The sequence below is a fragment of the Lontra canadensis genome, unplaced genomic scaffold (genome assembly GCF_010015895.1).
Source record: "Lontra canadensis isolate GAN:19392208 unplaced genomic scaffold, GSC_riverotter_1.0 scaffold3, whole genome shotgun sequence".
Classification (NCBI taxonomy): domain Eukaryota; kingdom Metazoa; phylum Chordata; class Mammalia; order Carnivora; family Mustelidae; genus Lontra; species Lontra canadensis.
The window spans coordinates 31,462,507-31,489,299 of NW_022630997.1; the positions used below are offsets into that span (position 1 = coordinate 31,462,507).

Genomic DNA, 26,793 nt, shown 5'->3' on the forward strand with positions numbered 1-26,793 from the left:
GCTGCTAATAAGAATTAAAATGGTGCAGCTCTATGGAAAAGTTTGGCAGTTTCTCAAGATCAAAAAACTTTTTTTTTTTTTTCAAAAGGTTAAACAGCAATTCCATTCCTAGGTATATACCCAAGAGGACTGAAAACATGTTTCCACACAAAAACTTGTACAAGAATGTTCAGAATAGCATTGTTCACAACAGCCAAAAAGTGAAAATAACCCAAATGTCCACGATAAATAGATTAAAAAATGAGACAGCCATACAACGAATACTATTTAGCCATGAAAAGAAATGAAATACTGATCCATGCTATAACATAAATGAATCCTTACAACATTATCCTAAGTGAAAGAAGCCAGTCACAAAAGGCCACGTATCATTCCATCTAAACAAAACGTCCAGCAAAGACAAATATAAACACACAAGGCAGGAAGTACGTATTACTTTTCCAAATCATTTTTTTTAAAGACTATGAGGTTCTTTTATTTTTATGCTATGTCTTTCTAAATCCTAAAATTCTTCTTCTTTAATATTTTTAAAAGCACTTGAAAACATAAAAGCATGCAATGGATCAAAGAGAAATGACCTGGAATTTTAAAACAGCTAAGGAAAACTCATAAATGTCAAAGCCAGAAAACTGATCTGTCTTTGTTGAATATCATCAAATAACCAAAATTCCCGTCAGTTAAATTCTGGCTTCCTTTTGAAATGGAAATTACTCATAAATTTAAACTTTAATTTGCAAAATAACTGTATCTTTTATAAAGCAATCATCAATGTTACATATAGAATTGTTGAGTCACTATATGGTACACCTGAAAGTAATATAACACTCTATGCTAACTGTACTGGCAATTAAACTAAATCATCAGTGTGAAGCTGAAACTCACTATACCTTACATCACAAAAGTTTAAACTAAATGCAACAATACTTAACATATTTCTTGGAATAGCAGCAATAGAATAACTTTGGGGTTGAATACTCGGGCTTGAATCTCAGCCTGCTGTTTACCAGCTGGGCGACCATCAACAATGTACTTGGTCTCTGTGAGCTTTAGTTCCCTCTTCCATCAAACCAGGAATTATAATACCTACTTTAGTTTAAAAAGAAATACTCCGTCTACTTACTAAATGGGGGGAAGAAGAGTAGTGTTTGGAAAATTTCACTCCTTAAACTTATCTATAACATTTAGCGGTGTCTGGGTGGCTCAGTTGGTTAATCAGCTGCCTTTGGCTCAGGTCATCATCTCAGGGTCCTGGGATCTTGCCCCACATCGGGCTCCCAGCTCAACTGGGAGTAGGCTTCTCCCTCTGCCCCTCCCCTGCGCTTGTTTTTTCTCTGTCAAATGAATAAGTAAAAACTTAAAAAAAAAAAAATTACCTGTACCATCTGAATTTTTTTTACAACTTATATGTAATTTTAAAACATAATGAGGATTTAAAAAATAAAAGCACCTACTTTTTGGGTTCTTATGGAGCCCTTTTGTAAGTCATTTATAGATAGGAGACTCAGTTACAGATGACTTCCTCACTACTTCCATAGGCTTTCCAACTTTTGAATTTAGATGAATAAAACTTGGGAAGAAGCAAAGTTAAACATTGATTTTTCTGACGGCTATGGTTATCACAAAAGAGATAACCGGGGCAATAAAACTAAGCTTTGAAACCACTTTCCTCAAAACATACCAAAGAATTTAATCTCAAGGGAAAAAATGTCCACGTTTCTGGATGCTAATTCACTTTATTCTAAAATTTTACTATCTGGGGTTCGGTTTTCATGGGTTTTTTTTGTTTTTGTTTTTGTTTTTTTGCAATGTAAAATGATAATACCATCAAGTGAAAAGGAAATTTGGTGCCTTAATTTTTTTTTACCAACAAGACAAATTCAGGATTCAGTTTAGAGAATATTTTTCAGTGAAAAACAACAAATATAAATAATGATACATTTATCTAGCAAATAAGATAAAATATAATCTGCATCTTCTTTGCTTTGAGAGTACGCTGAGATAGATGAATGTAATTTAACTAATTTACGTTACCACTTCATACTTCGCAGTATATTGTAAGAATTTAAAACATTCTCTTCCATGTTCTAAGAGATGAATAAAATGAATGTCAGGAAGTAAAGTAGTTTTGCAAGTCAAAAAGGTGCCATTTTAAAACCACCAAGGTACACCGGGACTAGTAAAGCTGGGAATGAGGCCTTCGGTACCTTTTCTTAAGGACTGAGTCATTAGAATGAAACAGGTGCCTAACCTATCCATAGGAGCGTATGACTTTAGCATTCCTCAAGTATGTGCAAGTATAAAATTAACCCTCATGAAACTTAGACGTTTACAAATCCTACTCTGGGCCACTTAATACCTATATTACAGAGAATATGCTGGAGTCTTATTATTGCATTTCTAGAGTGTCTTTGTTTTTAGACCGTATTTCTAAAGAGGGGAAGCACGGTCAGTAAATCTTAGAAAACTGCAATGACTCACGATAACTATTATTTTGACATTGATGAGTGGTTGCATGGGGTAAAATTTAAAACTTCATTTTTTTATTAAGGCCAGTGGACAAGGGATTCCCCAGCTCCCACGCTTTCTTCCTTCCAGTTCCTGCAAGCCACCTCCGCATGACATTTCCGTGCTTCATTCCCCGAAGGCAGAGCCAAGCCCACACACGCGCTTTCAACCGCCACTTCACGGTCTCGTCGCCCCTCGCTCGGCCCTGCGCCCCGGGCGCAGGGACGCCAGAGGACGGGCCGGCGGGGTGCTGGGCCGCCACCCCGCCCGAGGGCGTGCGGGCGGAAACAAGGGACACCAGTGACTCACGCGGCCTGGCCAGCCGCCAGACCGCACCACCTTCACTGCTGCGGGGCCCGGGGATCCGCCTCTCAACGCCCCTGGCGGGGGTGACAAGCTCCTCCCCCCGCAAGCCCCCTTCCCGAGCTGGCCCCCTCCCCACACTGGCCCCCTCCCCAGATCGAGGTCGGGGGCGCGCACAGACCTGAGACACCGCCTCCCTGTAGATCCGGCCAGTCCTGGGAGGCCTCGCCCCTCCCTCCCCGGCCGGCGCGAGCATGCGCACTGAGCCCTCCCGCGTCAGCGCGCCCCCGAGCGCCCCTGCAGGCACGCGCCGCCGCCTGGGAGGCCGGGCGAGGCCGCGGCAGAGGCGGAGGCCCGGCTCCCTGGGCGGCGCGCACCGCCCCCCCCCCACCCCCCTCCCCCGCGAAGCCCTGCCATTCACAAGCGACTTGCGCCGGCGGCCCCCAAAGTCCGTCCTCCCCGTTAGGCGGCGGGCGCCGGAGGGGAGGAGACAGCCCAGGGGGCAGGAAACTGCAGCTTAAAAGAGCAGCGGGCGCCGGGCCCTTCCTCCCTCCCTCCCTCCGTTCCCGGCCTCTGGGAGTGCCTCCGCTCTGCGGCCTCCGCCCCGTCGCCATGTACCGCTGCCTGGGCGAAGCGCTGCTGCTGTGCCGCGCGGGGCCCGCCGCCTTAGTCTCCGCGGCGGCCGACTCGGCCGCGCTGCTGGGCCGGGCCCGCGGGCAGCCCGCTGCCGCCGCCCCGCAGCCGGGGCTCGCGCCGCCCACCCGGCGACACTACAGCGAGGCGGCGGCCGACCGCGAGGACGACCCTAACTTCTTCAAGATGGTGGAGGGCTTCTTCGACCGCGGCGCCAGCATCGTGGAGGACAAGTTGGTGGAGGACCTCAAGACCCGGGAGAGCGAGGAGCAGAAGCGGAACCGGGTGCGCGGCATCCTGCGGATCATCAAGCCCTGCAACCATGTGCTGAGCCTTTCCTTCCCCATCCGGCGCGACGACGGCTCCTGGGAGGTCATCGAAGGCTACCGGGCCCAGCACAGCCAGCACCGCACGCCCTGCAAGGGAGGTGAGCGCCGGCCGAGTCCCTCGCGCCCTCCCTCGCTGTCCTGCCCTGCCGGGATGGGCACTGGCCCCCACCCACCCTCGCCCCGGCCCCAGCCGCGGATGTGTCAGGTTCGCGCGGACAGTGATTTTTCCTCCCGAAACCGCCACGTAGTGGTCCCATCTTCTGCCCCGTGACCCATCATCCCCGGCCCCTGCCTGTGGATGTTGCATGCAGAATAGATGCTGCACGGCTCTTCTTCGGTCCTAGTGTAGGTGACACCTAGGGTGGGTCCTGACGAAATGCACTTCTAGAAATGGGAATGCCTGGCCCATCTGACCGTGCCTTTGCAAGTTTTTGTGAGCTTCTATGACTCACCCGATCACGAACTATGAAATAATTATTTCCGTGTTTTTTTCCTCCACTCATTTTTACACCAATGGCAAATGCTACAGAAACATACAAAGTGAATTGCCTTTTACGTTTGAAACTAGACAGTTTTGCTAACTAAATGATTTTACTAATTACACATTGGTCTTTTAAATCACGTCATTTTTCTGACCTGACACTTCTGTTTTGCACACACCAAAGAAAAAGAAAAAAGAAAAAGTAATGCAAGAGCGACGTAACATCTCCGACAAACAAACACCGGGCGCCCTGACAGTAAATCTAAAGGGTGTAGAATGCAGGACGGCCCGCCAGCCAATGGAATGAAATAGCCCTGGGGGTGTGTACTGGTCCTGGCTAGCACCAGATTTGAGCTTGGGGAAAAGATAAAGTACTGAAGAAAGGAGTTGAATCGGTTACAATTTGGTAGTCCCAAGTTATCCTGTACTTAATTTTTTTTTTTCTTCTGCGCTTACATTTTTGAGATTTGGCTTCCTTCGAGCAAATATAAACTTAAAAAAATTTTTCCCCAGTACATGGCACAGTACATCTTCTAAAAGTGCTTAAGCATAACCTAGAAAAAGGGCACAACCACTTTTTTTCTATTTAAAAAAAAAGATGTTGAGTAAAGGACCCAGGGAGTTGAAGTCTTGCTGGAGGTTGCTTGGCAAATAAGCACAGAGAGGGTGTTGGGCTGGACCGTTTCTCTCCATGAGCCTGGTACAGTATTCAGTATACCAGCTGACTTCTAAGGATAGTTTTTAGAAATCTCTCTTCTGGAAAAAATTGGAGCTCTGCTGGCATTTCCAAACTGGGAACAAAGGTTGTCTGAACCTGTTTAATGATTTACCTATTAAATTTGCATTGACGCCACCCTCTTCTAGGACAGACCTTAGAGTTTAATACCCACTAGCTCTCGTTGCTCTTCTCAATTTGAACCACTTTGACCTTTAAGTTCCCTTTGCACCTCCAAATTACATAAAAGTTAGTCTCCTACATTACCTTCCTTCTTCCTACCACTCCCTTATTCTCTAAACCAAGAATACAAGTTTAGGCTCCCAAGAAAAGCAAACAAGGATGTTGGAGGAAGAGAAGTTAGCAAATTCTAAGTTGCTATTTTTCTTTAAAATGGCCATCTAGTTTATATTACTGTCCTCTTGGCAGTATATTCCAGTCACTTAAAAGATAAGCAAGTAAACCATTATAGATATTTTTCTGCAGGGTCTGATTTCGTTTCCTTGAAGTTCTTTATATTCCGAGTCCTCTCCTGTCTTTATATATCACAACTCTACCAACTCACTAAAGCAACTAAAATTTACCATGGTTTGTCAGTCCTCCTCCTCTTGCTGCCACAGCAGTTTTAATGTGAAAATACTGAACCTAGCAACAAACCACATCAGCCATATTAAGGCTCTGTTATTGTAGCATTTGCTTGTACCGAAGTGTAAGAAACAATTCTCTCCAATTTACCCTATTTACCGGAAGGCATGTACTGGAAGTGCTATTAACTCCCAGCTTAGAAACAGAGAGAAACTGAATTGCAGCTAATAATTAGTTAAGCAGGCATTGCAAGATAACATAACATGAAAATTGGCCTCTATAAAGTGGTAAATGTTTTATCTTAGGGAATTTCAAAGACTTCAAGGAGATAATAGGATTGATTGGGCAGGATTATATAGCTATGAAAGGCCTTAAAAATATTTTGGTGTGCTTTACTTAATGCATGTTGTGCTAAATAGTTGATCAGCAAAATTTGGGCAATGTGGACGTGCATGCTTTGCTTTTTGTAACATTCCAGGATCTTTCTTCCCATTTATTACTTCAATCTGACTGCAGAGAATGTATATTCGATGAGCACCCTATTTTGAGTAGTTTTTGTTTCCAATTAAACATTTAAAGCTTTTTTTTTTTTTTTTTTTTAAATAGGTTATTGACCTTCATGTTGCACTCTGGTCTTACAAAATATATTAGGTGATTGAAATTTCCAAGGATGCTTTGAATAATTCCTGTGGCTTGAGTAAATCTTTCTCTTTTAAACACACTTTTCTCTCACCACCTCAGCTGCCTTCTCTACCAGTGTTCTTGCGTGCGCACACACATACTCACACACACACACAGCCTTTTCTGCTGTTCATCTTTTTCATAACCCTCAGTGTTCTGCAGCTAATCTTCCCTGAAGAGTGACCTTCTACCTGAGTTTTCTGAAATACAATTTTCAAGGTTGAAGCAAAGTAACAACCTAATTATAATCTGTGTAAGGGGAACAGGTGGTTTGAAGACCTGGGGGTGGCTGATGTGTACTTTATTCCAAGTAAATATTTAATAATACATTTTGGTTTTTTTGCTCCTTTTCCCGCAAAGCATATTTAACTGAAGTCATCAGATTTTATATCTATTAAGCATTTGCAGTAGAGTATGCTATAGACTCTGAAGGGAAATTTCAAGAGCAGCCTTAATATTTTCAACAAAGATGAACATTGTGGGAATTTCTGCTTTGAGAAGACTTTTTCATAGTTGCTTACATGTTTGAAAACATTATCAGTGATTGTTTCTGTTAACTTTCTCAGAATAAATTCTATATTCTTTTGGCCCATGGTTCTGCAACCAGTTCTGAGACCGGTGCAGTACCTTTTTAGAAAGAAGTTTATCGTTTAAAAATCAGTTTTGGGGGGCACCTGGGTGGCTCAGTCAGTTAAGCAGCTGACTCTTGTTTTCAGTCATGGAAGTCTTGGGATCCCTAGCATGGGACTTTGCACTCAGAGGGGAATCTGTTTTGAATTCTCTCTCTCCCTCTGCCCCTCCCCCTGCTCTTGTGTGCTTTCTCAAGTCTTTTAAAAAATTTTTAAAATAAATAAAAGTCAGTTTGGGGGGAGAAGTACAGATTGATATTAAATGACGTAGGAGCAATTTAACTTTCTCTCCTAGGTTGTTCTTTCCCACCTTCTTACCTTCATATTAGAACTATTAAGCCAAAGTTCCCTGTTCCTGCTTCTTCTACCATAGAATTTTCTAAAATTATCATCATTTTAAATAAAGTTGATGGGGGTGCCTGGGTGGCTCAGTGGGTTAAAGCCTTTGCCTTTGGCTCAGGTCATGATCCCAGGGTCTTGGGATTGGAGCCCCACATCCGGCCTCTCTGCTTGGCGGGGAGCCTGCTTCCTCCCCTCTGCCTGCCTCTCTGCCTACTTGTGATCTCTGTCTGTCAAATAAATAAATAAATAAATCTCTTAAAAACAAAAAAAAAAATAAATAAAAAAATAAAGTTGATGGACTATAAATGGAATAGTCTGGGACACTGACCCTAAATCTCTTGTTAAACTGTAAATATCAGTACCCCCCAAAAAAGTATAAATTATAATAACCTGTGGACTTGTTCTTTAAGAGCCAAAATGCAAAAAAGCAGTGGGAGGTAGACAGTCTTTGTTCTAGTCCCTGGGGGACAGGATGCTGGGGTGGAGGGTATGGGATGCCGTTGAGGTTCGGAGTCCAGTAGTACCATTTCAGCCAGTCCTCTGGGTTACCACTGCATAGTGAATGGTGGTGCTTTGTAGGAAGAGTGTAGAAACTACTGATGCTGTTTAAAAATGACACATGCTCTGCCTTCACTGGAAAAAAAAAATGTTTCTGACTTATTTCTGCTGTGCCAGATTGACAGCTGGCAGAACATGGGTAACTTTGAATAAATGCTCACACTCAATATTCTTGACGTGTGAGTGTGTGTCCACATCTGTTCCCACAAGAGAAAAGTAGCCTTTGTAGATAAACTTAGGATTTAACTCAGTCTGAAAATTCTATTAAAAGACAGGTGATTTGTAATGTGTTCTCGCCCTAGCCGTCATCCCTGAGGGTTTTGTTGCTGCTGCTCCTGCTGTTGTTTTTAATCCTTTTTAATTAAATCCAGAACTGGGTTGCCATGATAGAGGCCTTTGAATTTCATGGAAGCCAAATGCCCTTGACCTCCCCCCCCCACCCTAATATACTAGAGAATGAAGAGCTAAGGAATGTGGTGGAGACAAATGCATCAGATGGGATGCATCAGAAGGCAGTTCAGTCTTCCCCTCACTTGGGGCGAATCCATGTAGGTGGCTGGCCCTGGCAGTAGAAAGCCTGTATGCAGGAACACAGACGCTGCCCACTCATTACGCAGAGAACACATTGCAGGAATTGGGGCATCAAAAATCAGAGGACAAGTACCAGTATATTAAACTTCAATAAAAGTGGCAGTGTTTAAATTTTAAGTAGAAGAAGTAAAAATCAAACATGAACTTTCTGGTTTGTAGAGGGAAGAAATTAGATGGCATACAGCTGTTGATAATAATTTAGATTGTTTAAGAAAATTGTTTTTGTCCAGTGATGTTTAAAGGTGCTGAGAGTTCTGCCAAGAACCAATAAAGACCAAAATAATTAGCTTTGGGTTGTTGAATTCCTAGGCAGTAGCCTGACATAGGATTTCCAGGATGTTGTGGGACTTTTTTTCCCATTTATTTTGCATAATACTAGATTTTCATAATACAAAAAAAAAAAACAAAACAAAAAACCAAAAAAAAACAAAAAAAACCCAGACCTCTTACATCACCGCAGTTAAGAACATTGATTCATAAATAGCCCATGATGGCTGTACCCAGGAAACTCCTGTTAAAATAGCTGTATATCATTCAGATACTCAAATAGTGATAACGGTTATAAAATCAAAAATGAACCAACTCTGTCCAGCTCTTCACCATGAAATAACTGAACAATTTTCCATCCACAGTTCTTACCTAAAACTGAGCTAGCTATCCCAGTGAGGCAATGTTTTCCCTTTTCCAGAGGCAGAAATTAATGTAGATTACTCACTATCAAAAAGACTGAAGCATTGGTGTATTAAATACTATGGCTAAAGGCAGGACAGGTTTCACCAAGGGCAGAGTGGCGTCCTGGGAGAATGCTGCTTCAGACCTTAATTTCCTTTCCCAAAGGCAGCAGCACCTGAGAGATCTGTCTCCACACAGGTCAACTGGCAAAGCAAGAGGTGACCTAACAGCTCACATTTGTTGAGCTTTCTGTGGACACCAGGCATTTTGCTAAGAGCTTTTCATGCATCATCGCTTTTATTCTTCACAACAACCTCATGAACACACTGTTGCCCCGACTTTGAAAAAGGGATACTAGGGCTGAAAAACAAAGACTCCTCCAGTAAGGTTACACCCCCACCGAGTTTCAGTAGCAGAGTTGGGGTTCGGGCTCCCATCCTCTGGCTCCAGCACCCACCTGCTTAATGATTATTGTTTGGGATCTATTCACATGAAAAAAAATGACAAGTTATATCCTAAGCAGTGACTGAGAACCATGTCATGCCCTCAGTACCAGGACTCCCGAACATTTTGGATCATTTGAAATGTGTTAAAAGCTATTAGAAGGCCTACCTTCCTAGAAGATGCTTGCATATTCCAACAGCTGTGCATATAAAACTCGCTCATATCTGAAATCTTTACAGGCCCATTTATTCCAGTCGGCCGTGAAAGAACTTCCTAATGAGAGTTTTCCGCTGAAAGGTTTGAAGAGCTATAGTGTTGAACAGTTTAATGTGACAGTCAGGAGAGCTCCTTTCCTTACCAGAGTGTTAGAACATGGATCTTGAAGGGTTTTCAAAGGAATCATTTTAACAAGGCTTTCTTCTGAGTGCCTCTTCCTTAAAAACTCAGAAGTTACAGTTTGTCATGAATTGCTGTTTCTCTGGATTATTCTTGGCTAGAGAAAAATGTGAAAGATGACCCAAGTGAAAATTATAAAGGTTGTCAGTAGTGTGACTCCTTTTGCCATATATCATTGTCATAAATACGTGGACATGGGCCTTTTAAAAAAAAAAAAAGTATTTTGTACATTTGAGCCTTAGGATGTACATGGACTCCTTGTTGTTTTTAATCCCTTTTACCATGAGAGAAACCGCAAGGGAATAATAGTCAAGGGTGGAAGTCCCCGTATTGGGGGTTTACTGAATAAGGACTGTGTTCATTATGAGCTATAGATTATATTCCAGATAAATCAATTTTTCCATTATGTGTTAGTTTTCCCTGCAGGCAAGGGCTTTAAATGTTATGCTTAATTAAAGAGCATTCCTTAACTCCTGGGGATTTCTGATAGTTCACCTGTTCATTACAGGCATTTTAATCCCTGCTCTGTCAGGTACCGTGCTCTTTTGCTGGGGGAACTATCCATAAGAAAGCTTTAACAAAACAAAGCTGATTTTTTTTTTTTTCCCTCAATGTCTTTTCATTGATTTCCTCAGAATAGAGCAGAATCCCAAATCTCTTACAGTATCTGCGGCATTCTCCTTTTGTTTTTTGCTCAGTATTCTGTTTCTACATTTTTCTTTCCCAGAACTAGTCAGTAAATGACACAGTTGGGAACACTCAACAGTGCGTTGCTACAGTAGGAGTTAAAAGAAAGTACCAGGGAATGACCCTCTTGATCTGTAAGCAGGGAGGGCTGGATAGGATTTGGATGGGGGAAAGATGATTTTAGATAAAAGAGAAATAGAGAGGGTGACTGATTAAGCCCAGGTAAGAGGCAGGACCATGTGATGGGGCCATAGGGACAACCTGTGTGTGTGTAAATAGGGGAAAGCGAGGGTTCATGTCATGATGAATATGTTTTCGGTCTTTGTCCCTAGTTCCTGGCACACAGCTCCTAAAATCCTTGTGATTTCCTGAGTGATAGAGGTGCTGAGAGCCTCTTTTATCCTAATATTTGGTCTTGACTCCAGTTCCTGACACAGAGCTCCTAAATCCCTTGGAATTTCCTGGGTGATAGGAGCATCTTCTGTTTTAATGAGGCAACTCTGGGTGGGTTCCTGGATAGCATCAGGATGGCAGCTGGCCACCAGAAAGATGAAGCCATGATGAGTAGCTTGGAACTTTCAGCCCCATCCCTTATCCTTCTCCATGGAGGTGAGAGGAGTTGGACATTGAGTTAACAGCCATCATGCCTACGTGAGGAAGCCTTCATAAAAATCCCAAACGACTAGATTCTGAGAGCTTTCTGGTATTCATCCATGTGCCAGGAGGATGGCACACCTGTGACACAGGGATGGAAGCTGCTATACTCAGGACCCTTATAATAAACCAGCGAACATATGTAAAGTGTTCACTTGAGTTCTGTGAGCCATTATAGGAAATTATCAAACCTGAGGAGGGAGTCATGGGAGCCCCAGTTTGTTACCAAGTTGGACAAAAGCCTGGGTACCCTGAGCATGCAATACTTGTGATGAAGATGAAGGCCAGTCTTGTGGGACTAAGCCCTTAATCTGTGGAGTCTGTGCTAACTCCAGGTAGCCAGTGTCAGAATGGAGTTAAATTGTGTACAACAATCAGTTGGTGCCCACAGAGATTTGGAGAACTGGCTGTTGGTGTGGAAAACCCACACATTTGGTGTCAGAAGTGTACAAGCAGAAACAGCTTTCCCTTTATGCTTGTTGGGTGGATAATGAGAACTCTGGGAGGGCCCAGAAGGCTAGGCGGCAGAGGAACTGAGAATGAGATAAAGCCTCTATTTCTAGCCTGAGGCACCGTTAGGGAAAGGGGTGGTATCAGCTACCGGGAAAGTGCAATTAGGAAAAAGGGCTGGATTTTTAAATTAAAGGAGATTGGGTATAAAGTGATCCTTAGGACAATTGGAAATACAGGCATATGTATTTTCTTGATCTTACTCTGGCAAAGTACAGTCACTGCCTGTGGTGCTTGTAGTCCCTGTCTCCCTCTAATCCTCTTCCTGCTCTTACGATCCATCTCAAATATAACCTAGACTTATTCATTATTTATATGAAACTGGATATCTGTAATGTCAATCCTTTACCGTTTGAACCTTTTTATAACAAGTTGCCTTTATATTTTCCTAAATGTCGTCCGATTTTATATTCACCACTTTTACCCTGGCATCGTTTCCAAGACCTGTTTGGTGGGAAGGGGGGACTAAGTTTACTGCTATTAGCAGAATAAGCAATCTGTGAAACCAGTGATCAAGATTCCCCGTCTTAATCCATAATCTTTCCTCCATCTATTGGGCAGTAAGTTCAATACTTAGTATAAGACAAAGCTGCACATTCAATAAACAGTATGTATTTAAATGCAGGGAAATGATTTGGGAGGATATGTATACATACACATACACGTGCACTCTCTCTCTCTCTCTCAGATCGCTAAGAATGGTCATCCATAAGGAAAAGACAGGGTTTACGTAGTGATAGGGGAGATTTCAGTTTTTTCTGTGTTTAAGTTTGGATGAACACATACATATGTGTTGAAACTTCTAAATGTTAATGAAAAGAAGAAATGAAATATTTTTCATTTCTCCAGCATCAGCTAAACATACGTTTCCCAGAACTTACGAAGTTTGTCTCTTCAGAACACTTAAAGATTTTGATAATGGGGTTTCCCTGCCTTCTTACACAGACAGGGACACTGTCAAAGCAGTTAAAGGTATGACTTTCCTTTGTTCCCGAACAAAATGCTCTCTGCAGTGCGGAATGAATTTTTATCTGAGACTTCCCATATTTTCTGTGGTGGTTCCTCACTGCTGCTTGCCCTCCTCTCTTCATTTGTAATTAAGGTATGCCATTCTCTTGCACGTTAGAGATGATATTAGTATTAAGTGAGAAAAGAAGTGTTCTCAGGAGTAAATGGAAAGAGGGTTAGTGCATGCATTTTATGAATTCTCAGCTCTTTTTGCTTTCCTGTGAGTTCTGTGCTTGTGGTAGAACTCTTCAGAATCTCTCTGAAAAGAAATAGAATACAGTTGAAAATGGAACTTTTAATAAATCAAGCCCTATTAAAAGATCTTAGTTCAAGTAATTTTTAAAACCATTTGAGTTTTCGTGAATCTGTTCAGTTAATGATTCATCATAAAAAAAAACAATGTTGGCTCAGTTGCTAGGAGCTTTTTTGTCTGTTTTTGGTTTTGAGTCAGCTAGCGAAAGGAAAAAAATTGAAGCTACTCAGTTGTGGTTTTCACTGAATCTTTTCTCAAAGTAAGGAGCCGGTGTGGTTTCTTCATCACTACAGCAACTTCAGCTAATTTTTGCTGTTGTTTTTTGTTTCTCCTAGAAAAATGTGCTGTATACCGATGAGACTCTCGAGGATGAGACTCTCTGGTCATTAAGTCAAAAGGCAGAGAAACGCTGTGTTGTGTAGCATGCAGATGTATGCCTGTTATTAATGTTCTTTTGAAACATCTGGATTCCTGTTAGCCTAAAATAACTGTATGGTAGCGTTAATTACTCTTCAGAATGAAAGGTCTGATTTCAAAGCTGTGTCAACCAACCCTTCCTCCAACTTCATCAGGTTTAATAGATGATAAACCTTGTCATGGATGCTGTTTCTTCAGTTTCTTCTGGTGAACTAGAAGTTCAGGTTACTCTGTGGGCCAGTCAGAATGTGGTCCTTGATTTTTAGACCCTGTTTCTAATGACACGTGTGTAATCACCCAGTTCCTGTTCTAGTTTGGCCAGCCATGGACTCCTGCTTTTCACTGCACGTGTTCACCTCCAGCGTGACGTGACGCCTGCCAGTGCTGTGTTCAGAGACCCGGTTAGCCTCCTCCTGAACCCTAGTAGTGCTAATGGCCGCATAGGCTGACAGGTAGTGCTGTAGGACTTCAGGAAAGAAAAAAGTCTTGATTTGCTTTTCTCAGTTCCTGGAATAAAACTTGGGATCCTTCTAGTTTCTATCCTTGTGCCCCCATCCAGTCCCGGCCTGTCCCGACTCACCTTTAGCCTTCTCTGCCATACTACCCGTCCCACAGGAAAGAAGGAAAAGTGTGGTTTTAGAAACAGTGAAGATATCAGACTGCACATAAGATCCTTGTTTCATTTTGGTTTAAAACATTTTAAGCTTTCCCGGTTTTTGTGTGTGTGTATGTGTGTGTATTACCTGTTATTTGGCTTTACTGAACAATTTTGTCTTCAGATTCTGTATTCTTGAAATACCGGAGGCATTCAGAAATGCTCTGTTTTCCCCCTTTCAGAACTTCGAAGCATAACATGTGGTGACTGTCCTAACTTGGGGTAGTCAGTGTCACATCAAGTATATGTCTGTCACATTGCTTGGTCCCTCACTCACCCCACTTGCGTTGGTATCTCATAACTGACTGGCTTTGTATACAGTAAAGAACGACTTCTTTTTTGCCCTCATACTCTTAATATCCAATAGAATGTGGGTAAGAATTTTTAGGTGACAGTATATTTTTAGTAGTTACCTTTGGTTTCCAGTCCCATGAGAAGAAAAGAAATGTAGCTTTAGATGTGGATGAGCTCTCTGTTTGGATGCCTGTTTTTGTCTCCAGTATTGGTACAGTACAGAGTATTTTTTTATGGCTCTGTTGGAGAGTTTTTTCCAGACTAACAGTTTAAGTAACACTGTGTTAATGTGTCTGCCGGCTTCCAGAAGTCAAAACATTTGTGTATCAACTGATTAATTAGAAAGCTGAAAGGAAAACCTGTTTTTTCTTTAGCCCAGCAGTGCCATGTGTGTTGGTTCCAGGGTCTACCTCTGCCCCCACCTTCATCTGCTCCAGGGCTTGTCCCCCTGATTCTTCTGCTCCTGCCTCTCAGTTCACTGGACTCCTTCAGGGGCTCATAGCCTGCCAAAATAGGCCGGTGTGAAAGGTAGTTTATCTAACTGCTGCTCTTCCCTGGCGTGTAGCTGAGCTCTGACTGGGTGTGGCTCGGAAAGAAAATTTTACTTTACAAACAAGAATTCCTGGGTTCTGTCCAAGCAGAAACATGTTTTTTGTTATACATGTACAGTTTCTGACTCATATCATTCCAGGACTTCTGCAGTAAAATAGACATTTTGTTTACAGTGTTTTGTACTAGCTGGAGTCCAGTTTCTAATTAACATCAGTGTCTAGAATAATAGGATTGCTCTCAGATTTGTGAATGTTACTCTTTCAAGCTGTTTTCAGTTTCCCACCAAAGGTATTAGTTAAAAACACTGGATAAGGGACAATAACTTTCCCCCTCCCTTAAGAAAGCAAGGCAAGTGGTAACTACACTGTGAGCACAGTATAATGTATACACTTGTCTGGTGTGATATACCTGAAACTAAGGTGATTTTCTTCTCTTTTCTTTTTTTTAAAGATTTAATTTATTTATTTGGCAGACAGAGATCACAGGTAGGCAGAGAGGCAGGCAGAGAGAGAGAGGAGGAAGCAGGCTCCCCGCTGAACAGAGAGCCCGATGCAGGGCTCAATCCCAGGACCCTGGGATCTTGACCTGAGCTGAAGGCAGAGGCTTTAACCCACTGAGCCACCCAGGTGCCCCGGTGATTTTCTTTTAAATAAAGCAAGGGAAATTAAATAACTGAGCAACCAGTTCCATGGGCTCTAAAAGAACAATGAAAAAAGTGCTTTGTGTGTAATATAAATACTAACTCTTCATAGCAGACTGTTTTTTCTACCTTCATGAATTTATCTTGAGAAGTAATGAAATCAAGTTTTATTAAGTTGTTTAAGCTCCTGTCAGTTTAGACTTTTTAAAACCTAAATTTCTTGATCTGCCACCACACGGTAATATTTCCAGTAGCAGTGATAATGGCCAAGATTGAAGCTATGGCCACACGCAGGTACTGTCCTGTGCAGGCTTGATGGAACCGTGAGCGCCATGTCCCTGTTCCCCAGGTAAGCAGGCGCAGGCCACAGCAGTTGCTGCTTGGGGGGACTCAGCTTGGTTAGGAAGTGCCCAGCCCCGCCCCTGGCCCAGGTCCTTGGCCCAGCAAGGTTCCACGGAGTCACGTGCATGATACATAGTAACAGTTTTATTGGTTTTAAAAACACATTGTGGACGGGGCGCCTGGGTGGCTCAGTGGGTTAAAAGCCTCTGCCTTCAGCTCAGGTCATGATCTCAGGGTCCTGGGATCGAGCCCCGCATCGGGCTCTCTGCTCAGCGGGAAGCCTGCTTCCTCCTCTCTCTCTCTGTCTGCCTCTCTGTCTACTTGTGATTTCTGTCTGTCAAATAAATAAATAAAATCTTTAAAAAAAAAAAAACACATTGTGGTGTTTGAGCAGAATTTTTTTGTTTTAAAGAAAGAAATGTTTGATCTTAATATTACTTTAGACTTATTTTGGGTTTTTTTGTCTGGAATACATTTTAGGACCTGGTATTTCTGCCTTCTTCTAGGTTCTAGCCCTTTGGTAATACATGCGGACACTGCTGGTGAATTGTTTAGAACTTACAGGCATGTCAGAATTTTTAGTGACCATGGCCTTTCTGTCTTAACAGCTTAATCAAGAAATACTCAGATATTTATTTACAGGTATCTGAGCACCTAATACATGCTTGCATTTTCTGTGTTAGGTACTAAGAATTAAAGCAATGAACAAAATAAAGTCCTCATGGTGCTAGCTTTCCAGGTGGGGAACCCAAGACTGTAAACAATATATATAATGTAAAGCCAGTGGTAAAACATTAAATAAGGTAGAGGGGACTAGAGAGTGGAGATGAGGAAGGTGCTTTTTAAATAAGGTGGTCGGGAAGGGCCTCTTGGAGTGAAGCAAGTTTTAATAGAGGCCTGAAGAAAATAAGAAAGCAAGCTCTGTAGCAACAGATAGCGGCTAGATCCTTTTCTTTTTCTTTGTTTACAATTCCTTCCTTCCTTCCTAAGATTGTATTTATTTATTTGACACAAAGGGGGAGGGAGCAAGCACAAGCAGGGGGAGCGGCAGGCAGAGGGAAGCAGGCTGCCCCCTGAGCAAGGAGCCTGAAGTGGGGCTCCATCCCAGGACCCTGGGATCACGACCAAGCCAAAGGCAGCCACTTAATCGACTGAGCCACCCAGCTGCCCCCACCACTAGATCTTCTTTTAAAAATTGTTATATCTCATCTAAAATTTCACTAGCATAAATTTGTTCCGAGATAATCTGAGAACCCATTATATGTAAGATCTCTTCTTAGAGCTCACTTTTCTAAATGTAATCATTTTATTTTTCTAATAAGCCAGAGAAATGTGTTCGAGTTTAGAATTTGCCCTTTATGATAGCATATACAACAGATAAAATTCTCTTAAGCTGTATCATTTGTGTTTAAATGGGTATTTTCTGAAATACATAAGAAGCCAGCTTTTAGGCTCAGTGGGTTGGGCCTCTGCCTTCGGCTCAGGTCATGATCCCAGGGTCCTGGGATCGAGCCCCGCATCAGGCTCTCTGCTCAGCAGGGAGCCTGCTCCCTCCTCTCTCTCTGCCTGCCTCTCTGCCTGCTTGTGATCTCTCTGTCAAATATATAAATAAAATCTTTAAAGTGATTAGGGAAGTTTTCTCAAACTGCTAGTTTATGAAATATTGTATATTTCTATCTAAAAAGCTTTTTTCCCAAAATTCTTTTTTAAGAGATATCCCTGAGGTCCCCCATTACTGTAACTCTCAGTGGAAGTTGTACCCAGCTTCACTCAGATCCTTCGTCGTTCACAAACAGTGCCCACGAGCCCCAAGTAGCATGCAAACATCAGCCTCACTCTGGCCTTCTTCCTTGGGGTTGAGAAGCAATGAACTACAGAGGATGAAAGGTGGCTTCACGCTACACAACTCAGGAGGGTGAGTCCAGGACCCCCAGAACCAAAGTAGTGGGCATACTCAGTCTCTGTGTCCCTTCTACCGAACACCTAATCACTCCCAAGTACAGGGACATTAAGACACAGTTCCTGTCGCTTGGCCTCCTCCCATCCTTGCAGAAAGAGCGAGGGAATTGCTGAGAAAGGACTGTCAGCTTCTCATCTCTTGGTCGACAAGCTAGCAGTGAGTGAAAGGAGGAAGAGGTAAGGATCTCCTACACTTGTCTGAAGAAGCCACAACTAGACACCTGATACTAAGTTGAATCTGTTGGATCTGTTGACTCTCCATTTGCTTATATTTATCTACTCTCAGAAAGAAAACATTTTTTAACTCCTTGACACCAAATCACCTAAGCCAAATAGTAAAAGAATAAATGACTTTGCTGAATTAGTTGCCTTCTTAAGAGCATTGGAAACATTCATTTGAAGGTAGTATTTGTCTTGTGAAGTCCCACTGCACTATAAGTCCCTCAAGGACAGGACTGTGGCTCATCTGTTCATCTCCAGGAGCACTGCTTGATGCTCTTACCACTCCTACCAGAATGCAAAAACCGTACTCCCACACCAGTCTTTTTCTCTTAACTATCAGAATACTTAAAAATCCAGTTCCGTACTCATCTGTAGCCCTTGCTAGGTGTCTCATTAGCAGGTTTTCCTTGACTTTGTATCACGAGCTACTCTAAGTGTTGTTGGAAGTAACCAGGGAATGAAATGCAGGAAGTGTGGACATTTTTCAGCTTCTGGCACTTTTCCTTTTCACCAGCCAAAGGACGTTCTGAATCCATCCCCTTCTTTCTCGCCCCACAGGGATTCGTTACAGCATGGATGTGAGTGTGGATGAGGTGAAAGCTCTGGCCTCACTGATGACCTACAAGTGTGCAGTGGTCGGTAAGCGGTCCCCTTTGCTGCTGCCGGATAACGCTTTGCTGAAGTGTGTCTACACACCGGGTTACTTTTAGGGGGTTATTTAAGTTGCCCCGTTTAATTCTTTTTTTTTTTTTTTTTTTTAAAGGTTTTATTTATTTATTTGACAGACAGAGATCACAAGTAGGCAGAGAGGCAGGCAAAGAGAGAGGAGGAAGCAGGCTCCCTGCTGAGCAGAGAGCCCGACGTGGGGCTCGATCCCAAGACCCTGGGATCATGAACTGAGCCGAAGGCAGAGGCTTTAACCCACTGAGCCACCCAGGCGCCCCATGCCCCGTTTAATTCTTATATCATTTTTCAGTTAGTCTTAATTAAGATGTAGTCTCTTTTTTTTTTAATGGAAAACTTTTATAGAAACAAATTGGATTTTCTTTAAGTGTAGATCTTTTTTAAAAATCCCTTTCCATGCTCAGTAAATAAGACCAAATCATAGTAGAAAGAAAATAAATTTTTTCTTTTAGAAGTAGTAAAGCACAGTGAATAAAAAGGCATCGTAACTTGCCCAGCCTTATCATTTCTGTTCACTAGAATTTTAGTTCAAATACATTTTAAGAGATCAGTGTGGGTTTATATCTTGAATTTTCCGAAGTTCAAGCTTGAAGTGTCATATTTGAATTACTATAATACTGCATAGTGCTTTCTGCCTCTTGACTTTTTTGTCCTTTGTATGGAATAGCAACTTGCAGCCTTTTCTTTCAGATGTGCCATTTGGGGGTGCCAAGGCTGGTGTTAAGATCAATCCCAAGAACTATACTGTAAGTATCAAAATGATAATTTGTGCACATAGACACTCACAAAGGACTTGAAATTACAGGGTTTCTGTGTGTCCCCCATACCAGTGAGATTAATGACCCCTGTTGCTTTTTAAAGGAATGGAAAAACAAGTAAATAATTAACTCATTGAGTGTGGTGCCATGTAAAGGTCACCTGCTTAACATCAATGTCCTCTTTCATTTTTACACATGGTTAAAAGGTAATTAATACCTTCATATTCTTAGGCATTTATATCCATGTCATATATTCTACAATATAAATATAATATGCTCTGTATACATTTAACATGTTGCTATGATCTGAGGGTGTTTTGGGGGGGTTGTTTTGTTTTAATTTTATTTATTTAAAAGAGAGATTGAGAGAACGAACGAGGGGAGGGGCAAACTCCCTGCTGAGCAGGGAGCCTGACATGGGACTCCATCCCAGGACCCGGGGATCATGACCTGAGCCAAAGCCACTTAACCAACTTGAGCCCCCCAGGCACCCTGATCTGAGATGTTTATATCCAGATCTCAAGGTCTAGTGACAGATGCCTTAATTTAGTAAAAATTTTATCATTTATCCTATCAATTCTCAAATTAATTTAAGCTGGCTCTTATATACCATTGGGATTGCTTGTAGGGTGCTGTATTAATACAAAAAGAACAGAAACTGGGATTTGAGCCCCAGTTCTACTATCTGATATTTGTATAACCTAATTTCTGATCTGTCATTTTCTTATCTTTGAAATGGAGATGCCAGCTTTATGAGTTAGAAGGATTACTTCACAAGATGTATGAAAATGTCCTGGGTGGCTCAGTGGGTTAAGCCACTGCCTTAGACTCAGGTGGTGATCCCAGGGTCCTGGGATTGAGTCCCACATTGGGTTCCTTGCTCAGCAGAGAGCCTGCTTCTCTCTCTGCCTCTTCCTGCCTCTCTGCCTGCTTGTGCTTTTTCTCTCTGACAAATAAATAAATAAAATCTTTTAAAAAATGAGATACATGAAAATGTTCTATAAACAGAAAATATGATGCAACTATTACTTATCTCCACCAGTGGTTTTCTGTGAGAAACATTTGTTTCATTGTTGTTTTGTTTTTATTTTTTCCTCTATAGGATAATGAATTGGAAAAGATCACAAGGAGGTTTACCATGGAGCTGGCGAAGAAGGGCTTTATTGGTATGTGTTACCTTGTAGGCTTGTGCATAGACTAGGAACATCTTAACTCCTGTGTTTGTCTGTATGTACCTGGGTAGAACTGCCCCTTTGCTTTGAAAAACAGGGCTCTGTGATAACTGGTGGGCGCACACAGGCCTGGTTTTGATGCATCTCTGCAAGGCAAGTTCAGGTTCTTGGTACGCAGTGTGGACACCAGGGGGCCACTGCTACCTTGGCTCCCTGTACAGTCACTGTTGGGATGACCAGAAAGATTTAGGAACTAAGTAATGCCTGTATTACAAACATTTTCTAATGTGTAAGAAGCACTTTTATGATAGTAATCCTGTTGTGAAAGCAGCGAGAAATCTGATACCTTTGGGGATTAGAGCCAAAAGCTGAAAGCCGGCTGCCCCTTCAGAGAGTGAGCAGAGGCTGGGAGGTGAGGGCCTCCCACAGTGGCTCACTCTGCCATCACTGGCTGGTTTAGAGGGTTCCCCGGGACTCCTGATGTTTGTCACGCGGCCCTTTGGCCAAACACTAGATTTCTGATGGTGCTGATCTTAATTGGCTTGCTGTTTTTGTATCATACTGTCATCTGTGTCCTGTGTTTTTTGTGTGGGTTGGCGATATTCTTTGCTATGATGTATGACTATTCATCATTTACTCTTTAATTTTTCAAGCAAATTAAGTCTGTATTTCTTCTGTTGTGCCAGAAGAATCCTAATTTGTTTTAATAACATAAAAGTATTTAACAGAATGTTTGCCCTTGTAACATAAAGACTGACTAATAAGAAGGAAAATCTATTTTTTCTGTTTTGCTGCTCTTGTGTTTTCTTACCCAGCATTCTCCCCACCATTAACATGTTCCTATGAACTTAAGATACCTTATTTTGAAATTTGCCCTCTTCTTAGGGAAAAAGAGCATGAAATAAACCAGTACAGAAATAAATATAAGTAACACAAGAACTTTACCAGATTTGGTCTGGTTTAAATGATTTGATCATTTTAAAGGCATTTGGATTCTTGGCATGCCCCCTTCTCAGCACTGCTGTGAACTTGTCCTGTCACTGAGCCTGGGAAACACAGGGGGAGGTAACTACCTTCCTACAGAAATGCCTCCTTCCCAGATTTGGTGAACTACATACAGTCATGTTCAGCCTTTTGACAGCCTTCATAATTTTTGTATTGTATTTCGTCTTAGGTTAAATGCAACGTCTTTCTAGTCTTAAATGGTTGCAGACTTTGTTAGTATTTACTGCCCATATCTAGACGATAACCAGCTTCATTTTCTCTGTATTGACAAATACTTTAGGATTCCCAAGGTTAAAAGTGATTGATCAAAACAATGAAAGCTTAAATCCTGCAATTTGACTTCTTTTCTGAAGCAAAAAGCCTCATTGACTCACAATGCTGCTAACCTGATGGCTGGGCTCAGAAAGCTTTTTAGCATTGGGGGAGAAGGGGGAGGAATTCTCTCTTCCCCTCCAGGGCACAGAACTAGTCCTAACAAACCTCTGGAACTGAGGTCATTGCTTCCTTATTTTGGGACTTCTCTTTCCTTGGAGTTTGAGTGTGCCTTCCGCCTGGCTCAGTCCTAGCCCTGTCACATCAGCTGGACGGTTGATAGGGAATGCAATGGGTTTGCAGACCCGTCAGAGGACTGTTCCAGTCCCTGAACACTGAGTGTCCTTCCAGTTGTTTCCGGCTCCTTACATTACCTTCAGTGATGGTCTGTAGTTCAGCTCAAACATCCTACACGACTTGTTACTTACTCATAAGTACTTTTTTTATGCTATTTTAAGGGATAGTGGTCTGCAGTATTCTTTTTTGTGAGGCCCTTCACATCAGAATACTGGCCTCAGAGAATGAGTTAGCAAGTGTTCTTTCCACTTGGATCTTTTTTTTTTTTCTTTTTAGGTTTGTTAAAGTTTAGTGTTCTTTTTTTTTTTTTTAAGATTTTATCTATTTATTTGACAGACAGAGATCACAAGTAGGCAGAGAGGCAGGCAGAGAGAGAGGAGGAAGCAGGCTCCCCTCGGATCAGAGAGCCCGACGAGGGGCTCGATCCCAGGACCCTGGGATCATGACCCGAGCCAAAGGCAGAGGCTTTAACCCACTGAGCCACCCAGGCGCCCCAGTTTAGTGTTAATTCTATAGCATGAGTTTGGATACCACCTGTGTACACTGTGAAGTTCCCTCACATTAACCAGTATGTCCATCTTTCTAGCCCCCACCCCCATCTCAGTGCACCAGAACTGGCCTTTAGCTCCGCCCTGTGCTCACGTTCTGTTAAAGCAGCTGTGCTCTTTGCCGGTTTTTCATCTTTTTGTATACTGTTGTGGGGTTGAAGGATGGCATTTTAGCTTTCCTGAGGTTAGGTACCTGTTTTACAAAGTATGGACTTTCAGACCTGTTCTCTGCAAGGTATTGGAGAATTTGTCTATAACTCAGGATTTACTTATAATCCGAGCATCCCTGGATTTTGTGTGGAGTAGAAAACTCAGAGCCTAATATTTTGGCGTTTGGTAGGGAAAGCTGTCTCACCTTAGGCTGTCCAGATGAATCGAGGTTTTTAAGCAGCAGTTTATTGTGGTACACTTCCAGTTTACAGACTGTACCTCAAAATTGCCCCTTGCCAGTAGGCCTTCTCCAGTTGGAATTGGGATTTGTCCCAACAAGCTTAGGGGGTTTTTTTACATTTTATTTTATTTTTTAAGATTTTATTTATTTATTTGACAGAGATCACAAGTAGGCAGAGAGACAAGGCAGAGAGAGGGGAAAGCAGGCTCCCCGCTGAGCAGAGAGCCTGACCCTGAGATCCTGACCTGAGCCAAGGCAGAGGCTCAACCCATTGAGCCACCCAGGTGTCCTGCAACAAGCTTAGTTGACACTTGATACTGGTAAAAAGAAAAAAAAGAAAACTTTTGTAGATGCCTCTAGAAGGATTCAGAAGCAATTTCATTTATACCTTGGAAGAAAAGCAGTATGATCAAACAAATCTTTATGAACATCCTTGAAGTCTGTTGCTCCCAGGGAATGGACACTGAGCAAATGGAAATAGTAGAACACTTTTGTCAAAGGGGGAGGCCAGGGTGGAGCACTACCTCTTCCAGGTAGAGTTATAAGGGGGGAGAGTAGTTTAGGGAAGTTAGACTTCCTGAGATTTAGAAGCTGCCTAAGGGAAAGTACTCGGGCCGGGAGAATGAAAGACAGATTGGCTGGGGGTGGGACAGGAGTGTGAAAAGCGAGCTGACCATTTCCTATTGTAGACGGGTTATGTATCCATTGCATCACAATGGGCAGTGTAGGAAAATACTAAACCATACCTTCCTCTGGGTGCCTGGGTAGCTCAGTTAGTTAAGCTTCTGCCGGCAGCTGTGGGCGTGGTCCCTGTCCAAGGGGAGTCTGCTTCTCCCTCTGCTTGTGCTCTTTTTCTCATGCTTGGTCTCTATCTGTCAAATAAATAAAGTCTTTTTAAAAATAAAATAAAATGTACCCTGTTCGGTTGGTTAAAAAGTGAAAAATACAGAACTCGAGTGCAGGCCTTAGAACTTTTCTTTGGAAGACTGGATAGCTGAGCCATTTTTCCAAGTTGTATTTTCTGTTTATAAAGGTAATGAGTTTGTATTACACAACTAAAACAATACAGAAAGTTATAAACAACGCTGGTAATGGAAACATAGTGAGCAAGTGTGAGGTAACCGTATCCTTCCAAACCTGTGCCTGCCATACTGTATATACACATGGAAACAGATGCATAGATACTGTACAGAGATGTAGCTAGAGAGAAAGAAAGAATGTTACATAAATGGAAACACATTCTACCTACTATACAAAAACTGCTTTTTTTCCCCCCACAGAATGTGTTTTGGTGAGGGTTACAAGCTTTTTAATGGGTGCATAATATTTCTTTATGTTGATACAGCATGTTTTATTTAATTGACCCACTAAGTAACAAGCTGTTGTGCTTTTTACTGTTCTGTGTGTTCCTCCCTTGACAGATGAGAGGGGGCGTCACCTCACACATTTTTACCTGAGATCTTAGGCTGGCTGTCAGTGTTCGTGCTGTCCCTGGCATTTGTTGCTGCCTTGGACTTAACTTGTATTATCCTCAACCTCTCTAATTTGCTATGATCTGAGGAATTCAGAGCCGAGGCCTAGAACTCTATGTACATAGAGTAAGCTTTGATGAACAGGTCAAAGCACAAGTGAAAGTATTATGGGGCTTACCATAATGGCTTCAGCAGTGTGTGTGTTTTCTTTTTCTCCCTAGTGGGGAGGGCTTGCGCCCCCAGTAAGTAGTATGTTTCTGTGCTGTCTCACAACAGACACTCCCTAACCACAGCAGTCATCCTTGTATAGGGCAAGATGTTACTGTTCTCTCTAATTGCAGTTCACGGAGCTGAGGTCAAGGGGAGTACACTGATCTGCTTACGCTCACGTAGTCAGAAGTCCAGCCGAGTGGCTTATGTGTCTCACGCAGAGCTAACTTCCAAACAGAGCAAGGAAACGCTAGATGGAGAAATTGCCATGTAACATTGCATGTGTATAAGTTTTGTAGTGAAATGTTTAACGAGTATTTGTATGGCTTCAAGTAGTTACCCAGATGAAACCTCAAGTTTTCTAACCATGGTAACCTTGTTATGGTAGAAAATTACAAGGACTGGTGTGTTTGAGATGATTGGACCTTAAAAGCTGGTACAGTGCCTTTTCCTTGTGCCCCCAGGTCCTGGCATTGATGTGCCTGCCCCAGACATGAGCACGGGTGAGCGGGAGATGTCCTGGATTGCGGACACCTACGCCAGCACCATCGGGCACTATGTGAGTACCCTGAGGGCCCCGTTTGCTATCTGTAAGAAATAACAGGCTGATGGTGTGTGGATGGAGAGAATTCACTGGGCTCTTCTCCCCTTCAATTGTGTCTTGATTTGGATATTGTTTTACTTCTAGCTCTCTTGTCATAAACCATAAATGTAGTGAACATGCACTGGGCTTTCACTTACATGCGCCTGTCTTGAAAGCTGGGGATGGGACCTCAGAAACAATCACCTACTAGGCAGGGCAGGACATGGTACAAGACGCTAGAAGGGAAATAAGCATTCATTTCTGACTTCGCTCAAAGAGCTTCCATTTAAAGAGGAATTTGGACACATAAACCCATAAGGTCAGGAGATGGGATAATATAAGGATGCAGTTACATCTCTGAAAGAAGGCTTCCTGGATGAGGTATCTGGGCTAGACCTGGAAAATGGGTAGGATGTAAACCCGGACATTGGTGGGGGAAGCGTCGGGGTTAGGAAGAGAAACAGTAGAGCTCAGGTTATCTGGAGATGAGGCTTATTTTGAAGCGTAATAGAAGAGTGAAGAAGTAAATGAACCAAGACAAAAATACTCAAGCCCTAGTTTTTTGTTTTGTTGGCTAGTCAGAGGGGAGGCTCTGGGGCTGACTTTTTTTAAGGGAGACTGAGCTTGTGGTGTTAGGCTGCACTGGAGCCCAGGGGCTGTGGGGGCTGGGGAGAAGCGCAGGCGCGTGATAGACCCCGCAGGACTGGAGTGGGGGCCTGTTACCAAGGAAGAGAACCAGGAGGGCTTGAGTCTGGAGGACTGAGCAGAAGTGGTGCTGCTAATACAGAACACAAGAAGGAAAGCTACTTTCCGTTCTTGAAACGGATGGAACCTTGAAAACCATGCAAGGAGTAGGAAGAGAAAGGGAACTGAAAAGACTCATTAAAAATATATACATGCCAAACAAGCAAAGTATTCAGTGCATTTGGAATAAGTGGGAGCAGGGGGATTTCTGATGCTGGGACAAGGCGTCACAGGGCCTGGCCAAGCCTTCCCAGGTGAGATCAGAAAAGGCCTCCGTGAAGGAGTAAGCTTCAGGTCTGCACTTGGAACGACAAGTAGGATCCACTGGGGAAGGGGCGGGGGTGTGTGTGTTGGAGGCAGAAGAAACCACTGGTTTAAATTCTGGAGTGCAGAAGAGGTGAACTTGAGATTGAGGGAAGACTGTGATAGCCAGCGTGGAAAGCGGGAGAGTAGAGCCTAAGAGGCCAGTTGGGGAGTGTCGGACCACATCCTCACTTACGAGTGACAGTAAAGACTTTGGTCTTTATCCTGAAAACAGAGGGAAGACGGTAGGGTGCTAA

General features: G+C 42.7%; 2 protein-coding genes across 2 annotated transcripts in view; one reads left to right on the forward strand and one right to left on the reverse strand.

The window, feature by feature from the left end:
* The window catches only part of SHLD2 (shieldin complex subunit 2), an 85,344-nt gene extending 82,320 nt beyond the window's left edge, over nt 1–3,024 (reverse strand). Inside the window, exon 1 of the mRNA XM_032838182.1 lies at nt 2,990–3,024. The gene's annotated coding sequence lies outside the window, so the exon portion shown is untranslated. The remainder of the gene's footprint in view (nt 1–2,989) is intronic.
* Nucleotides 3,025–3,420: 396 nt separating this feature from the next.
* The window catches only part of GLUD1 (glutamate dehydrogenase 1), a 37,226-nt gene continuing 13,853 nt past the window's right edge, over nt 3,421–26,793 (forward strand). The window contains exons 1-5 of the mRNA XM_032838240.1: nt 3,421–3,868; nt 18,616–18,696; nt 19,432–19,487; nt 20,602–20,665; nt 25,371–25,465. Of these exons, the coding sequence (XP_032694131.1) occupies nt 3,421–3,868; nt 18,616–18,696; nt 19,432–19,487; nt 20,602–20,665; nt 25,371–25,465 (744 nt within the window). The remainder of the gene's footprint in view (nt 3,869–18,615; nt 18,697–19,431; nt 19,488–20,601; nt 20,666–25,370; nt 25,466–26,793) is intronic.